The sequence below is a fragment of the Cydia fagiglandana genome, chromosome 26 (assembly GCF_963556715.1).
Source record: "Cydia fagiglandana chromosome 26, ilCydFagi1.1, whole genome shotgun sequence".
NCBI lineage: Eukaryota > Metazoa > Arthropoda > Insecta > Lepidoptera > Tortricidae > Cydia > Cydia fagiglandana.
The window spans coordinates 4,191,763-4,213,505 of NC_085957.1; the positions used below are offsets into that span (position 1 = coordinate 4,191,763).

Here is a 21,743-nt window from a genome sequence, read left to right on the forward strand (position 1 = left end):
GGGGTCATTCAAAGCATGATTTTTGGATGATTTTAGGGGATAGGGGGTCAAAAATCGATGACGTAATTTATGCCCCATAGTAGTTAAAGAAGTTGGCGCGGGCCGCACTTTTATTAATATTTAATGACTTTATTAGACATTGTCGTTTGTCAATTTTATAAATTAAAACTTTTTTAACGTAAATTTATTTTGCAGTAGGTCTCTGACTTTATTAATATGACCTGTCGCATGACCCCGTCCCGCAGATAAATCCACTATAAAGGTCACTCGTCGCCTCGCGGCAATTAGTTAAGTACATAATGCTTTTACTGATCGTATGTGTCTTTAGTTTGGCCGCCGGGTCGCCAGTTGACGGGTAAGTGATAATAGACCTTAAAGCTATTGAAATAAGGTTTAGGAATAGATTATGTCGTGTATTGTTCTTATGGCACTTCGTTCTTAGATTTGACTGAGCGGCTACCGCGAAAACCGAAATTCGCAAATTGCGGGGATCTTTCTCTTTTACTCCGATGAAGGCGTAATTAGAGTGATAGAGAAAAATCCCCGCAGTTTGCGAACTTCGATTTTCGCGATTATAGTCCTGATTACGCCGACGGATGTAATTTTTACGCTTCCTACGTAACCGTTGTATGCTTTTATTGTGGGAGTACCTTGATGAGCCCTGGCAGTGGTGGTGGTGTGGTGGAAATAAGAAAGCTTCAGGAAACTTCAGATACTTTTATTAAATTAAATAGGAGCTTACATACGTGCAGACGAGTGTAGGTGCATTATAAAAAGAGGGACCATAGATAACACAGACAGCCCTTATAAAGTATTAAACCATAAACAATGTAGAAGGGTGGATAAATAAATTAAAGCTTTCCATTAGTGATGTACCGACTATTGATTTGGCCGACTAGCCGACTAATCGGCGCTCGAATGGCCGATTAGTCGGCCGACTAGTCGGCTAGTCGGCCAGATCATTACTTCGTATAAGTTCTGGTGAAAAATTATAGTTTTGCTCCTTTGATTGCGCTATTCCTCACATTAGCTTGGCTAAAAGGTGTTCTCTACAGGTTAAAAGTGTTCAAACACCTATCACAAGAATCGTCGTACAATTTTTTTTTATTATCGATCCTGAGCAGACCGTCAGTACAGCTTGTAGGAGGTATTTCCAAGGCTCTATTTCCCGTACGTAGTCGCCTGTTAAGAACCTATCCCCTGGGGTCAGCGTCTTTACGAGCAACGTGCCCTATCTAAGTCTCTAAATTTTGCAATAACGTTAATAGTTCCCTATAGATCCACCATAAAAAAAAAAAACTTAATAATAAATAAATTGTTTTACTATCGATCTTGCCTATGAAATTACACGAGAATCAGTTGAGATCAACCTGTAGAGGAAAATACAGAAAATACTTGCCCACCAATAGACGATAACGATCAAACTGTCAATAATTTGAACAAAACTTTTCATTTGCATCCTGAATAGGTATTTTAGTAAAATAGACATAAAACATATGGTAAATATTGACTGTTGATTTCTTTTTTTTCTGTTTTCCTTTCACTAATAAAGTGCCGACTATAGTCGGCACTTTATTAGTGAAAGGAAAACAGAAAAAAAAGAAATCAACAGTCAATATTTACCATATGTTTTATGTCTATTTTACTAAAATACCTATTCAGGATGCAAATGAAAAGTTTTGTTCAAATTATTGACAGTTTGATCGTTATCGTCTATTGGTGGGCAAGTATTTTCTGTATTTTCCGTAATCGGCCGTTTTTGCCGACTAGTCGCCGACTAATCGCCGACTACAAATGTGGCCGGATAGTCGGCTTTCCCGACTAGTCGGCGACTAGTCGGTACATCCCTACTTTCCATACATTGTCACTTCCCCTCACACTTCACATTATATAGAAACTTAAGATTTGAACACTATCAAACAAAAAAAAATATTATAAGCATGATTACTATACTACATTTCTTAAGTTCAAATCATACACAAAGTTAGAGTGTTTAAGACCTGAAAGACCCTTAGTCAAAATATCAGCTACCATTTTATCTGTAGGCAAATACTTAGTTGTTATATTACACTTTCAAACTATATCTTTAACAAAGTGATATTTCAGATCTATGTGCTTTGTTTTCTTATGACAATACTCTTATTTCTAGAAGTCTCAATGCACTCTGGTTGTCGCTAGAAAGTGTACAACATGAATGGTTTTCAAAAATTTCATTCATGAAATTTCTGATAAAACAATGTTCCCGGCAAGCGTCACCCAGAGCTAGATATTCAGCCTCTGTACTACTAAGGGCAATACAACGTTGCTTGAACGTTGTTTGTGTTGTATTATTGTTATCAACAACCGTTTGTGAATCAAAAGTGGAAACATTGGACATTGCGTGCAACTTTTCTCATCAGTGAATAAAGAAGATAACCTTTACGACGGTGTGTTGAAAATAAAACTTTTCTTCATTGTATTTTTTAGCTCATTTATTACCCATAGAAAACGTCGACATCCACTCGACCAAAATGTATTTAACGACCAAAAAAAATTTTGTGATTTCGGAGTTAGTCCCATAGAAAAAGTTGTTCAGTATGACCTACGTAATTACCTCGCACAAGTCGCACAATATGGCTAACGGTCCAAAAATGACCCTGTATCAGTGGTAGGTATTACTAAAATAAATAATAACTAGCTTAAATCTAATATAGGCCCTTCACGCATTGTACCAAGAATGCTGGCGGCATTTCCTCGCGGTATCGCAATGCTGATACGTTGTGCGAGGTAGCCGCCAGGGGCCCGATTTTTTAATTTCGAGCGTTCGACTTCGTCACTCGAAAATCGGTGCAAAACAGCGAAATGCAAATTTTTGAAATAGGTACGAGCGATAGAAATTGGGAATCGAGTGGTATCGACCACTCGTTTTCAATTCTATTAGTAGAATTTAAATGCCGGGTACTGAAAATATGATTGAACGAAACACACGAAATTCAAAAATCGGCCCCCTTCTTCGGTCAAGTCAAGTCACCCAAGTCGGGTTGCCAGATGGTCGGGATTTGGCGTGATTCTCCCGATTTTTAGCACGTGTTCCCGATTCCCGACAAAGTGTAAACCGTCCCGAAAAACAGCTACACGTTATAAAACAATAATTTCAAGTTCCGAACTGCCGTCGAGCGAGAGAGGTGACGTAGTGCCAATAATGTAAAATATCGTTGTTTTTAATACAATTACTTTAATTTGAATGTATATTTTTTCCCGACTCAAGTCCTACAATCCCGAAAAATTGATATTGTTTCCAGATAATAGCGCCTTTCAATCTGGCAACCCTACACCCAAGTCACCTTGACTGTATTGTATACCTATCTCCGGTTATCAATAAAAGCATATCGGGGACATAATGTGTTATGTAAATTTGCATACACTGTTAAGGTCAAACCTGTTTATGTAGGTAAGTCGATAACATTATAACAAGCATTATCAGAATACCTAAAATTGCATATCAATTATTAATGATTTATAGTGTAGGTCATGATTATGACGCCGAACTTAAATGAAATACCGGGTGTGGCCTGTAACATGAGCAAATAATGAAAAGATAGATTGTACTCCCGCAACGATGAAACTTTTCTTCAACAACTTTTAAAAATTATGAAGTATTTAGACTCCCTATTTTTCATACAAAATTTATAAATATTATCTTCAATGGACGCCATCGCCACGCCATATCATTGTGATTGACGTTGCTTGTCACGCCTTAAACATAACAAAATTCGCAATACATTGCGTCTTAGAATAAACTTTAAGGTGTATCAAAAATCAAACTACAAGTTATTTTTAAAAATCGCTGAACAAATGTTGGTCAATATGAGTACAGCCTACAGTTTAATATTTTGCCCATATTACAGGCCACACCCGGTATAATGAGTTGATGGAATTTCACTATGGGTAGTGGGTATCTATAGTATTTCTCAAACCGCATGGATACGGTGACATATACAGGGCGTTTTTTGAACTAGCCTTATTGTGCGAGGTGATTATACAGTGTGGAAAGATAAATCGGGCCCTGGAGGGAAACTACCTTGAATCCTTAAGCTGGCTCATTTTACTTAAAGAAGACATTCCTTTATTTTTAAAAAGAAACAAAACTACATACAAAGATTTTTCTGTTTTTCTTCAATTTGGCTTGTCTGAAAAAATCTTGAGTACTAAATATTAGATTTTATGGATATTTTGTATGGCAGACGAGTGTAAAACTTAATGTTTCTTGGAGAAATGTTGTCATTAACAGTAACTGGATCGACTAGTAGAATATATAGAGAGAGTGTTTATTTTTTGGAATTTTTAGTCGGTTCGAGTCCCGGGCGAGGCAAGCGAGTTTTAGAAAAATCTTTGTACTTATGTCGTTCTGTTTCTTTTAAAAATAAAGGCATGCCTCCTTTAAGTAAAATGAGCCAGCTTAAGGAATTAAGGTAGTTTCCCTCCAGGGCCCGACTTATCTTTCCACACTGTATAGGCCATCTGAACAACTTTTTCTATAGGACCAACTCTGAACTGTTTCAATAAGTTTCTTTCCCACGGTTTATGGTCTTTTGCTCTTGCAGTCCAAATGCCTACGACACGATAGTCATCGGCCTGGGCTCGGCCGGCGCCACAGCGGCTGCTGAGCTGGCCCGCTCTGGCCGCAAGGTGCTGGCCCTGGAGGCCCAGGGCCGCGTCGGGGGCAGGGTCCACACGGTGCCGTTTGGAGACGGAGTCGTGGAGCTGGGTGCTGAATGGTAAGAACCTTTATGGCTCCTCTACACGATGGGCCAACGCCGGCCAATCCAAGGGACGCATTTGTGCATTAGAGCAGCGGTCGGCAACCCGCGGCCCGCGGGCCGCATGCGGCCCGCCAACCTCCCGCTTGCGGCCCGCGAGCCTCCGTGGCTATTTTGTATGTAATACTGACGAACGATAATGCCTGCTAAAGTCACAAATATTACCAAAGTGCGGCCCGCGTCAACTTCTTTAACTACTATGTGGCTCTTGGCTGCTAAAAGGTTGCCGACCGCTGCATTAGAGGGAGCAAGTGATATTGCTATCTCATTCTACCGCATGGCTGCGTCTACAGATGTGCAAGTTGCGGAAAGTTTCCATAAAATTCTATAAATTCGCGGAAATTTCATGAAACTTTCACTAGGAAATATGGGAAATTTAAATTTAAAATTGGAAAGTTTCAATTCTCATACAATAATGTAAGAAATTTTCCGATTTTTTCCTACCTACGTTAAATTTCCGAAACATTTCGTAATTTTGGAAAGTTTCCTTAGACACATCAGTAGCTGCGTCCCTTGGAGTGGCCGGCGCTGGCCCATCGTGTAGAGGAGCCATTATGCAGTGGGGAGACACTCCTGACTTCGTGCAAACTCGGCTCTGTTCGGCTCAGCATTGCTCCGAGCAATTATTAAGGTCCCTGTGCATATTGGGCCAACGCAGGTCAGTCCAAGGGACGCAATCATGCGGTTGAATGAGAAAGCATTATCACTTGCTTCCTCTAACGCATAAATGCGTCCCCCAGACTGGCCCACGTTGGCCCAATATGTAAAGGGGCCTTTAGGGTTGGCACAACTTGGACTTCTCTTTGCGTGCACAACCACAGATAAGATTAATTACTCGAATTTTGACAACCCTAAATAGTCGAAAGGGATAGTCCCATAAGTCAGAAACGGATATCATGATTCGACCCTGAATGGATGTGATTCATGTCAAAACCACAAAACGAATGACCGAATACAATTCACCATTTTTAGTGTTCCGTACAAAACTTTGTTTACGGAACACTTATGGGATCACTTCGGTCTTGCAAATCAGTTAAATGCGTTTTTCTCAGGGACCGTTTGACATAGATACCTAAAATTGGGAACAGTTATAGCAATTACCACCACTCATATTGTAAATAAGTCAAAACTGCTTATTTTCAATAAGCTTTCGGAATTTCGTCACACTTAAGTGTCTTGTTCCAGGATCCACGGTAACGTCAGCAGCCGCACATACGCGCTGGCCACCGAGCACAACATTGACACTAAAGTCCAGTCCCTGATGTTGGACCCTTACCGCTCAGATGGTACCAAACCTGACGTGGCCTTGGTGAGGGAACTGGTGGATTTGGACTTCACAGAAGAAAATCCTGACCCGCCAGAACCTCTTGGCACTTTTGTTACTAAGAAGTAAGTAGGTATATCAAAATTAAAACATGCAAAAGCTCTTTATGCAAGGAGTACACTTCGGTTGGAGCAAAAAGCTTTGGAAACTTAGCAAAAGACAACTCCAAATCATAACAGGGGTTTTTACTGGTCAAAGGAATTCTGGCCAAGATGGGACACTCTAACACCTAATGTGTGAATGTCACGCCCTCGCCAGACAAAGAACGAAGGACTTTGGAGCAGGATATCTGGAAGGATCTTTTCTAGGGGGTAATTGCACAAAAGATCCCTGTTCCCTGTGGGTGTGTATCCGCAAAGGCCCTCGAAAACAATAAGATAAGTATATTAAGGCTCTTACAAACATAGAAGATAAGGTCCACAGCCCCTAATACTCGTAGTACCCTGACGTTGCACTGGTGATTGAGATTAATCTGCCAGAAGCTGTAGGCACATTTGTCACTATGAAGTAAGGGCTCTACCAAACAGAGGACAAGCTTCAACCCCTGATGGGCCCTTACCGCTCGGATGGTACCAAACCTGACGTCGCGCTGGTGAGGGAACTGGTGGATTTGGACTTCACAGAAGAACGTCCTCATACGCCAGAAGCTCTTGGTACTTTTGTCACTAAGAAGTAAGTATAGGGCTCCGCCAAACATGACAAGCTTCAACCTTCAGCCCCTGCTGATGGACCCTTACTAGACATTGTGTTGTTCACGAGTCTTCTCCCTCGCGTTATCCCGGCATTTTGCCACGGCTCACATAGGAGCCTCTGGGGTCCGCTTGACAACTAATCCCATGATTTGACGTAGGCACTAGTTTTTACGAAAGCGACTGCCATCTGACATTCCAACCGAGAGGGGAAACTAGGCCTTATTGGGATTAGTCCGGTTTCCTCACGATGTTTTCCTTCACCGAAAAGCGACTAGTAAATATCAAATGATATTTCGTATATAAGTTCCGAAAAACTCATTGGTACGAGCCGGGGTTTGAACCCGCGACCTCCGGATTGCAAGTCACACGCTCTTACCGCTAGGCCACCAGCGCTTGTGTTGTTCACGAGTGAGTGATTAAAATGAACTATATCTTTTGATTGAACTCGCTCACTCTTCAACTCGCTCAGTCACTCATCTGTCTCAGAGTTTCTTGCGCGCTCTTTACCCTCATGATTCGAATGAGCCGGCCGAGCGTGACGAGCGAGGAGCGAGTGCGACGGTGGGAATAGGTTTCGGAGCGGTTCGGAAGAATTCGGAGGGTGTCGGGAAAACATGGCGGGATCTTATCGCGTGATTCGTCATCTTGGTCGCACTTATGGCTGTGTGACTTTGATTGACATTTCCCTCTACTCACTCTTGATCAAGACTATAGTCTACCTACAGATCCACTGAGCGAAATGAGCGAAATGAGTGACATACGTGTATGGGATTATGATTTTATAAGTAAATGGGATAAGTGGCGTGTAATAATACGAGTATACATCTCCTGAACTCACACTTTTTCCCCAATATCCAGATTCATGGAATACATCACAAAGAACAAACCAGATCTGCTCAAAGACCAGGACTTCATCACCGAGTACTTGGAGTTCTGGAACCTGCTGACCAACAACCTGGAGTCTTCCAACGATTGGAATGACGTCACGACCTGGGATGTGTACGAGCAGCTGGGCGGTCCGCAGGCTATCAGCTGGCATCGGCACGGATACAAGACTTTCTTCGAGATTATGCTGGTAAGCCTTTCTGTAATAGGTCAATCAAATTACCTAGAAGTGATTTGAGGAATTAATTCCCAGCAAGCTGGAAATCATTTAAATACATTAATTTGGCCCTAAATGCGTAGGTATAATCTGAGTTCTCCATCTCAAGAAGTGATGTGGAGTCGTGGTCGTCTTAACTATGCCCAAACGCCCCCGGGCACATAAGAATTTGGGGCCCTTTTGGAAACTAAAGAAAGCTAATTAAACTAACGTTTTTCTACTATGATCTTCTATTTATTTTGGGTAATCAAATATACTGTTACTGTCTGTCCTTCGGACCTGAGGATGGGGGCCCCGTGTGGGCACACGTCCATAAGGGCTTATGGTAAAGACGGTACTGGTGGTACGCCTTTCTGTTGCGGTCAGGGTCTTTTTAGCCTTTTGACCACCTAAGACGTCAACTGACGCACGAAGATCAGCTGGCATCGGCATGGATACAAGACTTTCTTCGACATTATGCTGGTAAGCTTTTCTGTTGCGGTCAGGGTCACTAATTGTTCAGCCTCTTTAGAAAATATTGAGGAATTTGCGCATATTGCATGACGAAAGCTCGAGCCTTACACATCAGTCATCACCTATGGGGAAATTATTATTGTTTAAAAATATTATTTATATGCTAAAAATGCAGAAAAGTCAAAAAATATGTCCTAGAATAGAAAAGTGCCACTTTGATACCTCCTAGCAGGAAAAAAGGTGATGTAATAGTTATTTACGATACAAGCGCGGATAAGAGGGAATTACCTATTCACACGTGTATCGTACAACGTTTTACATTACATATATTAGCCACGTCAAATTAAGCCGAATTTGGGCAAGCTGCGGAAATAATTCGTGTAGTTTTGAAAATTGCCACAGGTGTACCTTGTGGTGTACAGATAAACATACTAAAAGTCCTCGAGGGTAGGGGGTGTGCTGGGGGTGTAGAGGGGGGTTGAAGGTACCTTTTTTCATATTTTTGCTCATATCTCGAAAATCTGTACAAATATCATTATAATTACTTCGGACAAAAGTTTTAACATAAAATTTACTACAAATTTGGTTATGTATATTTTTACTCTGCGATTAATAGTTTAGGAGCTACAGGCTGTTAAAGTTAAATAAGTGATTAAAAATAGACGGTTTAAAAAAACGTGGTTTTTTAGTAATTGTTCATCATAAATAAAAAAAAAAGCTTAGAGTAAGCAAGCTAAGCGACTTCCTGATAAAATATAAAAAAATAGGCCATGAGCATGTCGGGCCATGCTCAGTGTAGGGTTTTGGTAGTTACCCGTCTGTCAAAATATACTATTTGCCAAAACTCAAAAACAGCTGTACCGATTAGGTTCGTTTTATTTTTTCTTGAAATTCGTTACTAAGCTAAGTTTTCACGATTTTTTTCATATTTTTTGGACCCATGGTTCAAAAATTACGGGAACTAAAGTGTAAAACACAACTTTTTTTCTTTCAGATCGATTATTTCCGAAAATATTAAGTTGATCAAAAAATGGTTCTTGAAGACCTCTATTCGTTTTAAAAGACCTATCCAACGATACCCCACACCGATATGATAGGGTGGAAGTGAAAAAAAATTTCATCCCCTCTTTAATGTAGGGCAGCCACCCTAAAAAAATATTTTTTCTAATATATATTTTCGACTTTGTCAGCGTAACTGATTTATATATTCGTGTCAAATTTACACATGAAAACTAGAAAAAATATTTTTTCATGGTGGCTGCCCTACATTAAAGTGGGGATGAAATTTTTTTTTCGCTTCTACCCTATAGTATGGGGTGTCGTTGGATAGGTCTTTTAAAACGAATAGAGGTCTTCAAGAACCATTTTTTGATCAACTTAATATTTTCGGAAATAATCGATCTGAAAGAAAAAAGTTGTGTTTTACACTTTAGTTCCCGTAATTTTTGAACCATGGGTCCAAAAAATATGAAAAAAATCGTGAAAACATAGCTTAGTAAAGACTTTCAAGAAAAAATAAAACGAACCTAATCGGTACAGCTGTTTTTGAGTTTTGGCAAATAGTATATTTTGACAGACGGGTAACTACGAAGCCCTACACTGAGCATGGCCCGACATGCTCATGGCCTATTTTTTTATATTTTATCAGGAAGTCGCTTAGCTTGCTTACTCTAAGTTTTTTTTTTATTAATGATGAACAATAACAAAAAAGCAACGTTTTTTTAAACCGTCTATTTTTAATCACTTATTTAACTTTAACAGCCTGTAGCTCCTAAACTATTAATCGCAGAGTAAAAATACACATTGCCGAATTTGTAGTAAATTTTATGTTAATACTTTTGTCCGAAGTAATTATAATGCTATTCGTAAGGATTTTCGAGATATGAGCAAAAATATGAAAAAAAGTACCTTCAACCCCCCTCTACACCCCCAGCACACCCCCTACCCTCGAGGACTTTTAGTATGTTTATCTGTACACCACAAGGTATACCTGTGCCAATTTTCAAAACTACACGAGTTATTTCCGCAGATTTTTCTAATTTGCTTAGTCTATATGGCCCTTTAAACTTTGCTAAAAGTGCTATTTTACGCACTAGTGCAAGAAAATAGGATCATATATACTGTAAAAAATATAGGTATTCATTACCTCTTATACTAGTGTAATGTTGGTACTGTTGGTCTACAGAACAAATACAACAACGGTCCCGGCCTCCAGAACTTGGACATGAAGTTGAACACAGAAGTGACCCGCATCATCACGCCGCAGCACCCCAACGAGACTGTTACTGTGCAGTGCAAAGATGGAGCTTCCTACACCGCCAGACATGCCATTGTGACCGTGTCTCTTGGAGTACTGAAGGCTACGTAACTATCTCACTGTACTATATCCGTCTAAAGGCTTCTACAAGAAAGCTTCCTGCGAAAATTTTACAAGAGGAAATTTCGAAAGTTCGTATGGGCATTGACAATAGGCGTGCGCACGGTGGGGCAAGTGGGACAACTTGCCCCACCCTGGTCTGTGGTCTGACGAGAAGCTAAATTTTTTTAGGAACAATTAAGGCACGTAACCATACTCCTGCGGTCCTGCCCCACCCTTTAAAAATTGCTGGGTTACTTTACGCCTATGGCATTGACATTTTTCATTTCAATAATGAGAGTTTCTTTTTTGCCCGTGATATTTTCCCGTAACTTCCAAAACATTTCCAACTATTAGGAAACTTTCTACTTCTGCAACCACGACTGATTATGACTTTTCAGACATACCACACTCTTCTCGCCGCCCCTTCCTCCAGAAAAACAGACAGCCATAGACAAAGTGAGCATAGGCGTCGTCGGCAAGGTGATCCTGTCGTTTGAGAAGGCCTGGTGGCCTAAGGATATTACGCTCTTTGCCTTCATCTGGAAAGGTACAGTATAGAAACACACAGACAAATGATACCCCATATACTGAGACAGGGCTTTTTCCCTACTGCCTACTGCTCACATTGCTGGAATACTGGACCCAAGTGTGTAATTTCTGTTTTTTTATGTGTACTAGGTATATTATTTTATCTTGTTATGCTCTCCTAATTACTTTTTTAAGTGGGCTTTATGGAAAAATGTCTTTCTTCTTCTTCTCCAATGCGTGTCCAGACGGGGTGATCAAATGGGCCGATTTGATCACCCCGTCTGGACTCCACTTCATTTGACCTAGTCTAGACTTTGAAATTTTGCTGTTATTTAGTAAGTTCAGTAAGGCCTGGTAGAATATACAACTACAAGAATTTTTTATTTTGTTTTAAAGGAGACGATAAGAAAAAAGTCCCCGCTGAAGACTACTGGACGACCAGAATACTTGGGGGTCACCCGCCCATGGGGTCCGGCAACTCGCTGACCCTCTGGACCAGTGGCGAGGTCGCTAAACAGGTGAGGTCGTTAAAGGGCCATTTTGGTGCATAAGTGCAAAGTGAGGAAGCTTTGATGTCTTTGAATTTTAATAGATCCCGCGTTTGCTCTAATAGATCCTGCGTTTGCTCTAATAGATCCCGCGTTTGCTCTAATAGATCCTGCGATTGCTCTAAAGGCCCCTGATGTACACAATGGGCCGACGCAGGCCAGTCCAAGAGATGCAGCAATGCGGTAGAATGAGATAGCAATGGGGTCCCTTTGCTTCCCGTAAAGTTTTAAGTCATAATCTATGATATTTTAATACTAGATTTGCCATACACTAACATATCAAGCGAAAAAAATGATGCCAACCAATGCTGCCAACGTCACGGCAGCATCAGTTACAATTTGTTTACAACTTCATACGCAAATGCGTAAAAGAGACGGCACAATTAAAATAATACCTAAGTAAAAAAGAGACGGCTAGTGTTTGTCACTTGCGCGTGAATTTGGTAAATCAGTGATACCACCATAACACGACGGCAAATAGTGGAGATGGCGCGAACCGTAAAACTTATTAAGAAAAAAAAATATCAAAGAATAAGATGTTTGACAGAAGGGGCAAATTATTTTAATGCAGTTCTATGTAGTAATGTACTCGCTACCGAAGTAAAAAGTTTTCACATTTAGTTATGTAAATAAAAGATATTATATTATACTTATCATTGTTACTTTTGTAACAAAAAAAATTTGGCTGTTTCAGTACGCAGATTATGTATGTATGGTGATTAAAATTTCACCCCGTATTTTTATATTTTATATGTATGTACTGGATTCTACCTATTTCGTGAATACTATATATTAATAACATTCACCTTCCCTTTGATCAAGTGATATATACTGGTATTAGCACAGTTCATACGCAAATGTAAATAAAGCGGTAAAAATATATAACTATGTAACAGTGTTGGCAAAAAATCAATTCGAATTGACGATTGACGATTGAGGATTGACCGATCAATCCGAATTGACGATTGACGATTGACGAAACTAATTCTAAATCTACTGATTGAGGATTGACGATTACTAATCGTTAATTCGAATTGATCGGTCAATCCTCAATCCTCAATCGTCAATTCGGATTGACGATTAGGTACTTTGTATGTACTTACCTAATGTCCTTTTTATTTAGGCCATTTTTCGAAACTAGCCAAATACGTTCAAAAGCGGTGTCTGAGTTTACCAAAGCTTCCGAAACATGTTTTCGACGGCAATATGAAGGATGTCCTTTTTGGAACATTTTCGGGACTTTCCTTGAAATTAACCAATAGCGTTCAAAATCGATATCTGAGGTGCCCAAAGGTTTCGAAACTTGTTTCCGAGGGAAATATTGAGAGATGCGCTTTTTTGGGACATTTCTAGAAATTACCCGATTGCGTTCAAAATCGATATCTGAGGTAACCAGAGGTTTCTAAACATCTTTTCAACTGCAATATTGAAAGGTGTCCTGTTTTGGGACATTTTAGTGACATTCTTTGAAAGTGACTGCTCGCATTCAAAATCGATATCTGAGGTGCAAAACATGGTTTCAACGGCAATATTTAGATTCTACACTTTAGCCGCGTACTTACTTTACTACCTGCATTACGCCACCCTGCTGATAACAAGATGCGTTCTAAAAACGTACGAGTGCGAAAGAGATAGCATTATTCTAATCCTTTTATTGTTCTAGTGGTGTCCAGTTTGAGTCCAGTAGAGATAAGATATTCGGTCTTCAACCCTTGTTGTTTGTTGGTGTGTGACTGTGTGTGTTTGTTTTAAATTGGACTGTGGATTTTCTTTTGGCGTTGGCTTGTTATACGGACTTTTGGATTTACTTCTGGACTGTTTCATACGATTAACTTGGCGTGACTTTGAGGATTGGATATCGCAGTTGTTCTTACGGTAAGTAACATTTACCAACTATTATTTGTCGTAAAGGTTAACATTGAATATCTATAGGTTTTTTTTTTATTCTAGAACAATGTTATGTGGGTTTAAAAATTTCACTTTCGTGTGCAAGATTAATGGATAAAAAATAATTATGAGAATTCATCTGTAAGATAACTTCTATACGGTATTATAATTATTAAATTAAATTAAATTAAATTAAAATTTCTTTATTAAAGACAACATAAGGTCCATACATTTGTTAGTTATCGCTTATAATTTATGTTAGTAACAACCGTAACCTAATAAAATATTTAATAATTTATAAACAAAAGTGACTTTGTCCGCTGACCCATTGCCCATAACAGAGGACAATCTAGCTTATTAGCTATCATGTTTAGAATGCTGTTGGTACTCCCGCGCACTCTGTCTAGCAGTGTGGCCGTTTTCTTGCGCCACACGGCATCGAAGCCGTCTGTGCGCGCCTCGGCGAACATGGACGATGCGCTGCAGAAACGCGGCAGTCTCAACAGCATCCTAAACGCATTATTGTATTGAATGCGCAAGGCATTGTAAGCTCGCTGAGTATATCTAACCCACAAACTTGACGTGTACAATGATGTACAATAAGCCTTAAATAGAGTGATTTTGACTCCATCTGTACACCGAGCAAATCTGCGGGCTAGCATGTTCGCTCTAACTGACAATGCCCTGCGCTCCCTCTCCATATCTAAATCATCCTTTAAGTCTTCGGTCAGCAAATGTCCCAGATATTTGAACTGTGTCACTCTATCGAGTGGAACACTATTAAGCATGATAGGTGGTATAAAGAAAGGACATTTACTTTCCGCCTTAAAGATCATAATCCTGGTTTTACTTACATTGTAAGTCAAACCATGCGCTGTCGCGTACGCCTCACACACCTTGATTAGCTGACGCAATGCATTATGTCTAAATCAATAAAAAAATATCATATTTCGGGCTCCCTTCGATTTCATTTGATGCTTGTTATGTTTTTATGACAGATTGTTATTGTGAGATAAATGAATAAATAATATCCATAATAACAAGTAAAATTCAATATATAATAAAGCCTTGCCAGTATTACAGTGAATACCGGGGGATATCCCGATACTTACTGTAATACTCGCAAGGCATTCAATAAAAATAAATCATTCTTTTGGGCAACCTTCGGGCACCTCAGATATAAATTTTGAACGCAATCGGTTGGTTTCAAGAAATATCCCAAAACAGGGCATCTCGGAATATTACCGTCGGAAACATGATTCGGAACCTTAGCGTAGGTAAAAAGTCATTTCTCAGTATTGCCGTCAGAAACATGTTTCGAAACCTTTGGGCACCTCAGATATCGATTTTGAACGCAATCGGTTAATTTTAAGAAATGTCCCATAAATGTCCAAAAAAAAAGGAAACTACGTCTGTATTGCCGTCGGAAACATGTTACCTACCATGTGAACCTTTCTCAATCTCAGATATCGTTTTAAAGTGCCAACGAATAATTTAAAAAAATGTCCCGAAATGGAAGGGACATCTTTCGGGACCTATGGTCGACATCGATTACGAATATGAACGTAATCGGCCAATTTCGAAAAATGTCCCAAAAAGGGACATCAGTCAATACTGACATCAGGAACATGTTTCCGAACCTCTGGGAACCTCAGATATCGACTTTAAGTCCAGTAAATAAGTCCCAAAAAAGGACACCTTTGAAAAGTAATCTTAGGGACTATGGTTAATCTAGATTGAGAATTGATTTAATCCGAATTGAGGATTGATGCGTTAATTCCGATTGATTCAATCGGATTGACGCGTCAATCTGAATTGAATCAATTCGAATTGATCAATCCGGATTGATCAATTCGGATTGACGCGTCAATTCGATTGATCAATCCGGATTGATTTAGTTCAGATTGATGCCAACACTGCTATGTAAATAAACTATATTCCTTTCCACGAAACCGAGTTAAAAAAAAGCAAATTCAATAACAACAAAACCTTTTATTAAAGTTGAAATTTATTTCTCTTATTTGTACGACAAGCACCAAACAATGAATGCAACTTACCATGACGCCTCTGCTATGATAATCTATGTACGCAGTTGGTGCGTCCTTGTCATTCTCGCTGATAAGAACATAAACTTATCTCTTTCTGTCAGCCGGCGAAAATGGCGGCCAGCTTTATTTCTTTCAAGATTAAACCGAAGAAAAACGGATTATTTCAGATTTTACTTACGAATGATATGTGACGCCGTCAATTTTTTTGCGCTTCCGCGGATAATTTGAGCATTTCAACATAACGCAGGTCGGCATTTTGTTGCTTAATACACGTTATTTGTGGAAAAGTATTAACCGGTGTACACTTCGCGCTTGCGTCAGGCAGACTGAGACAAACTCGTACACATGACACGAGGTGAGTGCTTCAATTTTGGAACGTGTATAACACATCTAGTATTAAAATATCATAGGTCATAATGTACTGTTCGTCATATTATCTTTAGTCATAAAACTGAAACCGTTAACTTTTCAGGATTTTCGTAAGGTTAATCTGTAGATAGGTTCGGTTAGGTTAGGTTGTTTTATGGCAATCTTGAAAAGTTACGTGTTTCTGAGAAAAACCAATTATGACTAACGAAAATTCGGAAAAACAATATATTATGACTTAAAACTACATATTTGGGAAACAATAGAGACCCGATAGCAATATCACTTGCTCCCTCTAACGCATAAATGCGTCCCTCAGACTGGCCCGATATGTACAGGGGCCTTAACAAACAAATGAAGTTCCGATTTCTGCCCTATCGGATCAAGACTGGCAAAAATATTTTCAAAGTTAGTTTAGACCAGCGGTCGGCAACCTTTTAGCAGCCAAGGGCCAAATAGAGTTAACGAAGTTGACGCGGGTCGCACTTTATTAATATTTGTGACTTTATCATACATTGTCGTTTGTCAATATTACATACAAAATAGCCAGGGAGGCTCGCGGGCCGCAAGTGAGACGATCGCGGGCCGCATGCGCAAGGGCTGGTGGCCTAGCGGTAAGAGCGTGCGACTTTCAATCTGGAGGTCGCGGGTTCAAACCCCGACCAAACCCCGTTTCAAACACAAACCAATGAGTTTTTCGGAACTTATGTACGAAATATCATTTGATATTTACCAGTCGCTTTTCGGTGAAGGAAAACATCGTGAGGAAACCGGACTAATCCCAATAAGGCCTAGTTTACCCTCTGGGTTGGAAGGTCAGATGGCAGTCGCTTTCGTAAAAACTAGTGCCTACGTCAAATCATGGGATTAATTGTCAAGCGGACCCCAGGCTCTCATAAGCCGTGGCGAAATGCCGGGATAACGCGAGGAAGAAGAAGAATGTATAATTATTAAGTGACCTACGTATAATTGTATTGCGTTCAATTGAGCGTTTTCCAAAAAAAATGTGGGTACATTTCATTCATGTCTTCAAAATATTGACTTCTTTGGCTCATTTTACTCAGAATTCTTTGTACATTCACGCCTCATAGTTACATGAAAAAAGGTGTCCCAAAATTTTGTATGAAAAAATGTTTTTCCAGTGCGTCATGTTTATGCAAATAAAAATAAAAACCGGGCAAGTGCGAGTCGGACTCGCGCACGAAGGGTTCCGTACCATAATGCAAAATAAAACAAAAAAAAAAGCAAAGAAAAAACGGTCACCCATCCAAGTACTGACCACTCCCGACGTTGCTGAACTTTGGTCAAAAATCACGTTTGTTGTATGGGAGCCCCATTTAAATCTTTATTTTATTCTGTTTTTAGTATTTGTTGTTATAGCGGCAACAGAAATACATCATCTGTGAAAATTTCAACTGTCTAGCTATCACGGTTCGTGAGATACAGCCTGGTGACAGACAGACGGACAGACGGACGGACGGACGGACAGCGAAGTCTTAGTAATAGGGTCCCGTTTTACCCTTTGGGTACGGAACCCTAAAAAATCATACTCAAGAATGTGACGATCTGGAAAGGAAATCTTTGGACACATTTTTTCATGCATGAGGCGTGAATGTACAAATGATCCTGAGTAAAATGAGCCCAAGAAGTCAATATTTTGAAGACATGAATGAAAAGGGGTATCCAGACGGGACTGACGAAATCAGTCGATTTGTTCAGGAACATAATTGGTCAATCTCATCTAGCGTCCACACGTACATAAATTAACTCACCAATTTGCATTCTACTATGAAAATTGGCATTTTTGTGTCCGCACCTGCTGATGTGATCGGGGAATCAAATTGGTATTTGTGTCCGCACGGCCCTGTTCGATCGGAGAATTTCATCAGATTGGCGAAAAATTGTCTCGTCTGGATACAACTAAATGTACACTTTTTTTGGAAAATGCTCAATTTGTTATATTTCTGGCAGGTGGAGAGGTTGCCTGAAGACATCCTGAAAACGAAGTGCGTGGCGCTGCTGCAGCGGTTCATGGGTGATGCGCTGAAGATCACCGTTCCCGCCCCCACCGGCGTCCTTAGGTACCATCTCCCACACTGTTAACTGTCCATTGGTAAACCCATAGTCTAATAAAACATGGTCTTCTCTTCCCAGAGTGACACGAGCCTACGTCACAATAACATGGCCGCCATATATAGCGCTATCGCATATTATCATATAGCGCTGTCGCATGATGACGTAGCTCGTGTCAGTCACGTGACCACGAAAAGACGGGAAGAGAGTACCACGCGGAACCACCACCAGAACCACCACTACCAGTTTTGACATTGACAGATACTTACGCTCGATAGACAAGTAACTTACTTTCTATGCATCTCGCTCGTACTCGCATATTAGTGCAAGCGAGATATATGTATAGAAAGCAATTTACGTAGACGCGAGCGTATCTGTCAATGTCAAAACTGGTGGTCAGGAACAGATTTCCATGACCAATCGCCTCCCGGATGATAACCAGTGATCGGACAAATCATCGCAAAACCATCATAAATCATTTATATTTCAAAATGGAACAAGATTTCTCAAACGCATATCATGTACACAGTATTTTATAAAATTTCCAGATTAAGTATACTCAAAAACTGCAGTTCAAAAATATTAAAAAAAAATATATCATGTTGCATACAATATTTATTTTTGCGATAAATTGTCCGAACTCTGGTGATAACTCGTATAGTGGTTAACGGCTATGTATGATGAACCCTCATGGACGTCAGCTGCCGCTCCGTTGGTGGGTTGAGTATTTAATCAGTTAGCCGCGACTACGACCAGTGAAAAATAAAGGTTATAAAGATAATACAATAAATGCGTGATAGACCCGGTTGTGAATGTGATTTACTTAATATCGTTTTGATTACCCAAGGGGCTGTCCATAAATTACGTCATCGATTTTTGTCCCCCCCTCCCCTAAAATAGTCCAAAAATCATGCTTCAAATGACCCCGTTTTCTCCTACGTCATGCTACCATCATCCGATGTGCAGACCCCCCCCCCCCCAATTTGAAATGACGTAATTTATGAATAGCCCCTAAGGGAGCATGACGTCATTAGACACAGAGTGAGATACAGTCCTCTGGTTCTATTCTCTCTTTCGAACAGTCATCTCTAATGGGGTTGGCCGGTGGTTTTTAGCAGATGGCGCCATCATAGCTTGCCCTGTCAATCCCTAGAATTGTGTCAAATTTTTGTTTTTTTAATACCCTGGATGCCAGCTCTTTAAACCAAATCTCATAGAAAAAGGGGCAAGCTATGATGGCGCCATCTATGCAAACCTTTGACAGTTGCCAACCCCATTTCAATACCTGTTTTCTAGATCGACATGGTACTCGAACCCGTACACGCGCGGCAGTTACACGTACGACAACCTGGAGGCCCCGCGGTACCCGCTGGCGCGGAAATGGCTGAGTTACCCGCTCCTAGACTCGGCGGGCGAGCCGCGCGTACTATTCGCAGGTATTGTATTGTATTTTTTTTATTTTTCTCTGTCACTCTAATTACGCCTTCATTGGAGTAAAAGAGAAAGATCCCCGGAATTTGCGAATTTCGGTTTTCGCGGTAGCCGCTCTGGAGTATCATCTGGGGCTGTCATTTTCTGTAGATACATACTAAATTAAAACCCTGTCAGTCCATCTAATATATTTATCTTGTTTTACAGGAGAGGCCACGAACGAACGGCACTTCAGCACCGTGCACGGAGCCAGCGAGACGGGTCGACGCGAGGCCGAGAGACTACTACTAATGATCCGTGGCGAGGCCGGAAACCATAATGTTAAAGATTTTTAATTTTTATATGAAACCCACCGACTTAGATTAAAGCCGATATCATAAAATTGTATTTTAGGGTTCCGTACCCAAAGGGTAAAACGGGACCCTATTACTAAGACTTCGCTGTCCGTCCGTCTGTCCGTCTGTCTGTCACCAGGCTGTATCTCACGAACCGTGATAGCTAGACAGTTGAAATTTTCACAGATGATGTATTTCTGTTGCCGCTATAACAACAAATACTAAAAACAGAATAAAATAACTCTTTATTTTATTCTGTTCTGTTAGTGGGGCTCCCATACAGCAAACGTGATTTTTGACCAAAGTTAAGCAACGTCGGGCGTGGTCAGTACTTGGATGGGTGACCGTTTTTTTTTTTGCATTTTTTTCCGTTTTTTTTTGCTTTATGGTACGGAACCCTTCGTGCGCGACTCCGACTCGCACTTTCCTGGTTTTTTTTTTATCTCCGAGGATTAATATATTTATAACGTATACTAGTTTTGTAGTTGTTGGCGCAGGTTCTTGAGAAATGACGTAGTCGACACAATTTGGATTTTTACAACTTTTAATATCTTCTTCTTCTTCTTCAAGTGCCATCTCCGTCCAGGAGGTCGGCGACCATATGTCTATATGTCTCTCTATGTTCAGTCATGCGAATTAGTCCATCTATGCTCTTCACTTTTAACCAGTCTCTTATATTTTCAGTCCATGATGTGCGCCTTCTACCACGGCCACGCTTCCCTTCAATTTTTCCTTCAATTATTAATTTCAATAGGTTGTATTTATTGTTTCTATATATATGTCCAAAATATGCTGCTTTTTTCTTCTTTATTGTTGATACTACCTCTAAGCCTTTTTTCATGATTTCCAAAACTCTGACATTAGTTATTCTATCAGTCCATTTAATTTTGAGCATACTTCGATAAATCCACATTTCAAAAGCCCTTAGTTTGTTGACCAAATTCTTTTTCAGGGTCCAGCTTTCGGAACCATACATAAGAATTGGGATGATGTAACATTTAACCATGCGCCACCTCAGTTTTAGGTTTATTTTCCTGTTAGTTAGAAGTTTCCTCATTTTCTGAAAGGTGTTTCTGGCTATTTCAATTCTCGTCCGTATTTCCTTCTCTGATTCCCAGTCCTCATTTAACCAACAACCCAGGTACTTATAACTTTTTACTCTGTCTATTATTTTATTATTTAAGGATAGTGGTCTAAGTGTTTCTGAAATTGGTGTTTTACTAACAATCATGTGTTTTGTTTTACTTGTGTTTATCTTAAGTCCATATTCCAAAAGTGTGTTATTCAGTTTTTGCAGCATTATTTGAAGGTCTTCAGGGTTAGTAGCAAATAAGACGGTATCATCAGCGTAACGAATGTTCTGTATCAATTTGCCATTTACACGGATCCCAAGATCAAGTTCTTCAAAAGCCTTTTTAAAAATCACCTCCGAGTACAAGTTGAATAAGCAGGGTGACAAGATACAGCCCTGCCTTACGCCTTTCTCTATTTGAATTTCTTCAGTCAGAACGTTATTAATTTTGATTTTAGCTTTTTGTTTCCAGTATAAGTTCTCTATAAATTTAATGTCGTTACCATCTATTCCAATTAATTTTAATATATTGATTAATTTAGCATGATTCACGTTGTCAAATGCTTTTTCGAAGTCGATAAAGCACATATGAACATCTACTTGAACATCTAGACATCTTTGTACCAAAACTTGGACTGCTACTAAGGCATCTCTAGTACCTAGTCCGGCTCTAAACCCAAATTGTGTGTCACTTATGTTTTCCTCTATTTTCTTGTAGATTCTTCT

The 21,743-nt window shown here is 39.9% G+C and overlaps 1 protein-coding gene across 1 annotated transcript; it reads left to right on the forward strand.

Moving 5' to 3' along the window:
- The first annotated feature begins 299 nt into the window (after positions 1-299).
- LOC134677312 (spermine oxidase-like) lies at positions 300-20,000 on the forward strand. Its single transcript, XM_063535748.1, has 10 exons — positions 300-355; positions 4,584-4,757; positions 5,985-6,188; positions 7,674-7,890; positions 10,556-10,734; positions 11,128-11,276; positions 11,654-11,775; positions 18,078-18,187; positions 19,476-19,615; positions 19,818-20,000. Exons 1-10 carry the CDS (start codon positions 300-302, stop codon positions 19,943-19,945), a joined length of 1,479 nt encoding a protein of 492 aa, XP_063391818.1. The 3' UTR covers positions 19,946-20,000.
- The last annotated feature ends 1,743 nt before the right edge of the window (positions 20,001-21,743 follow it).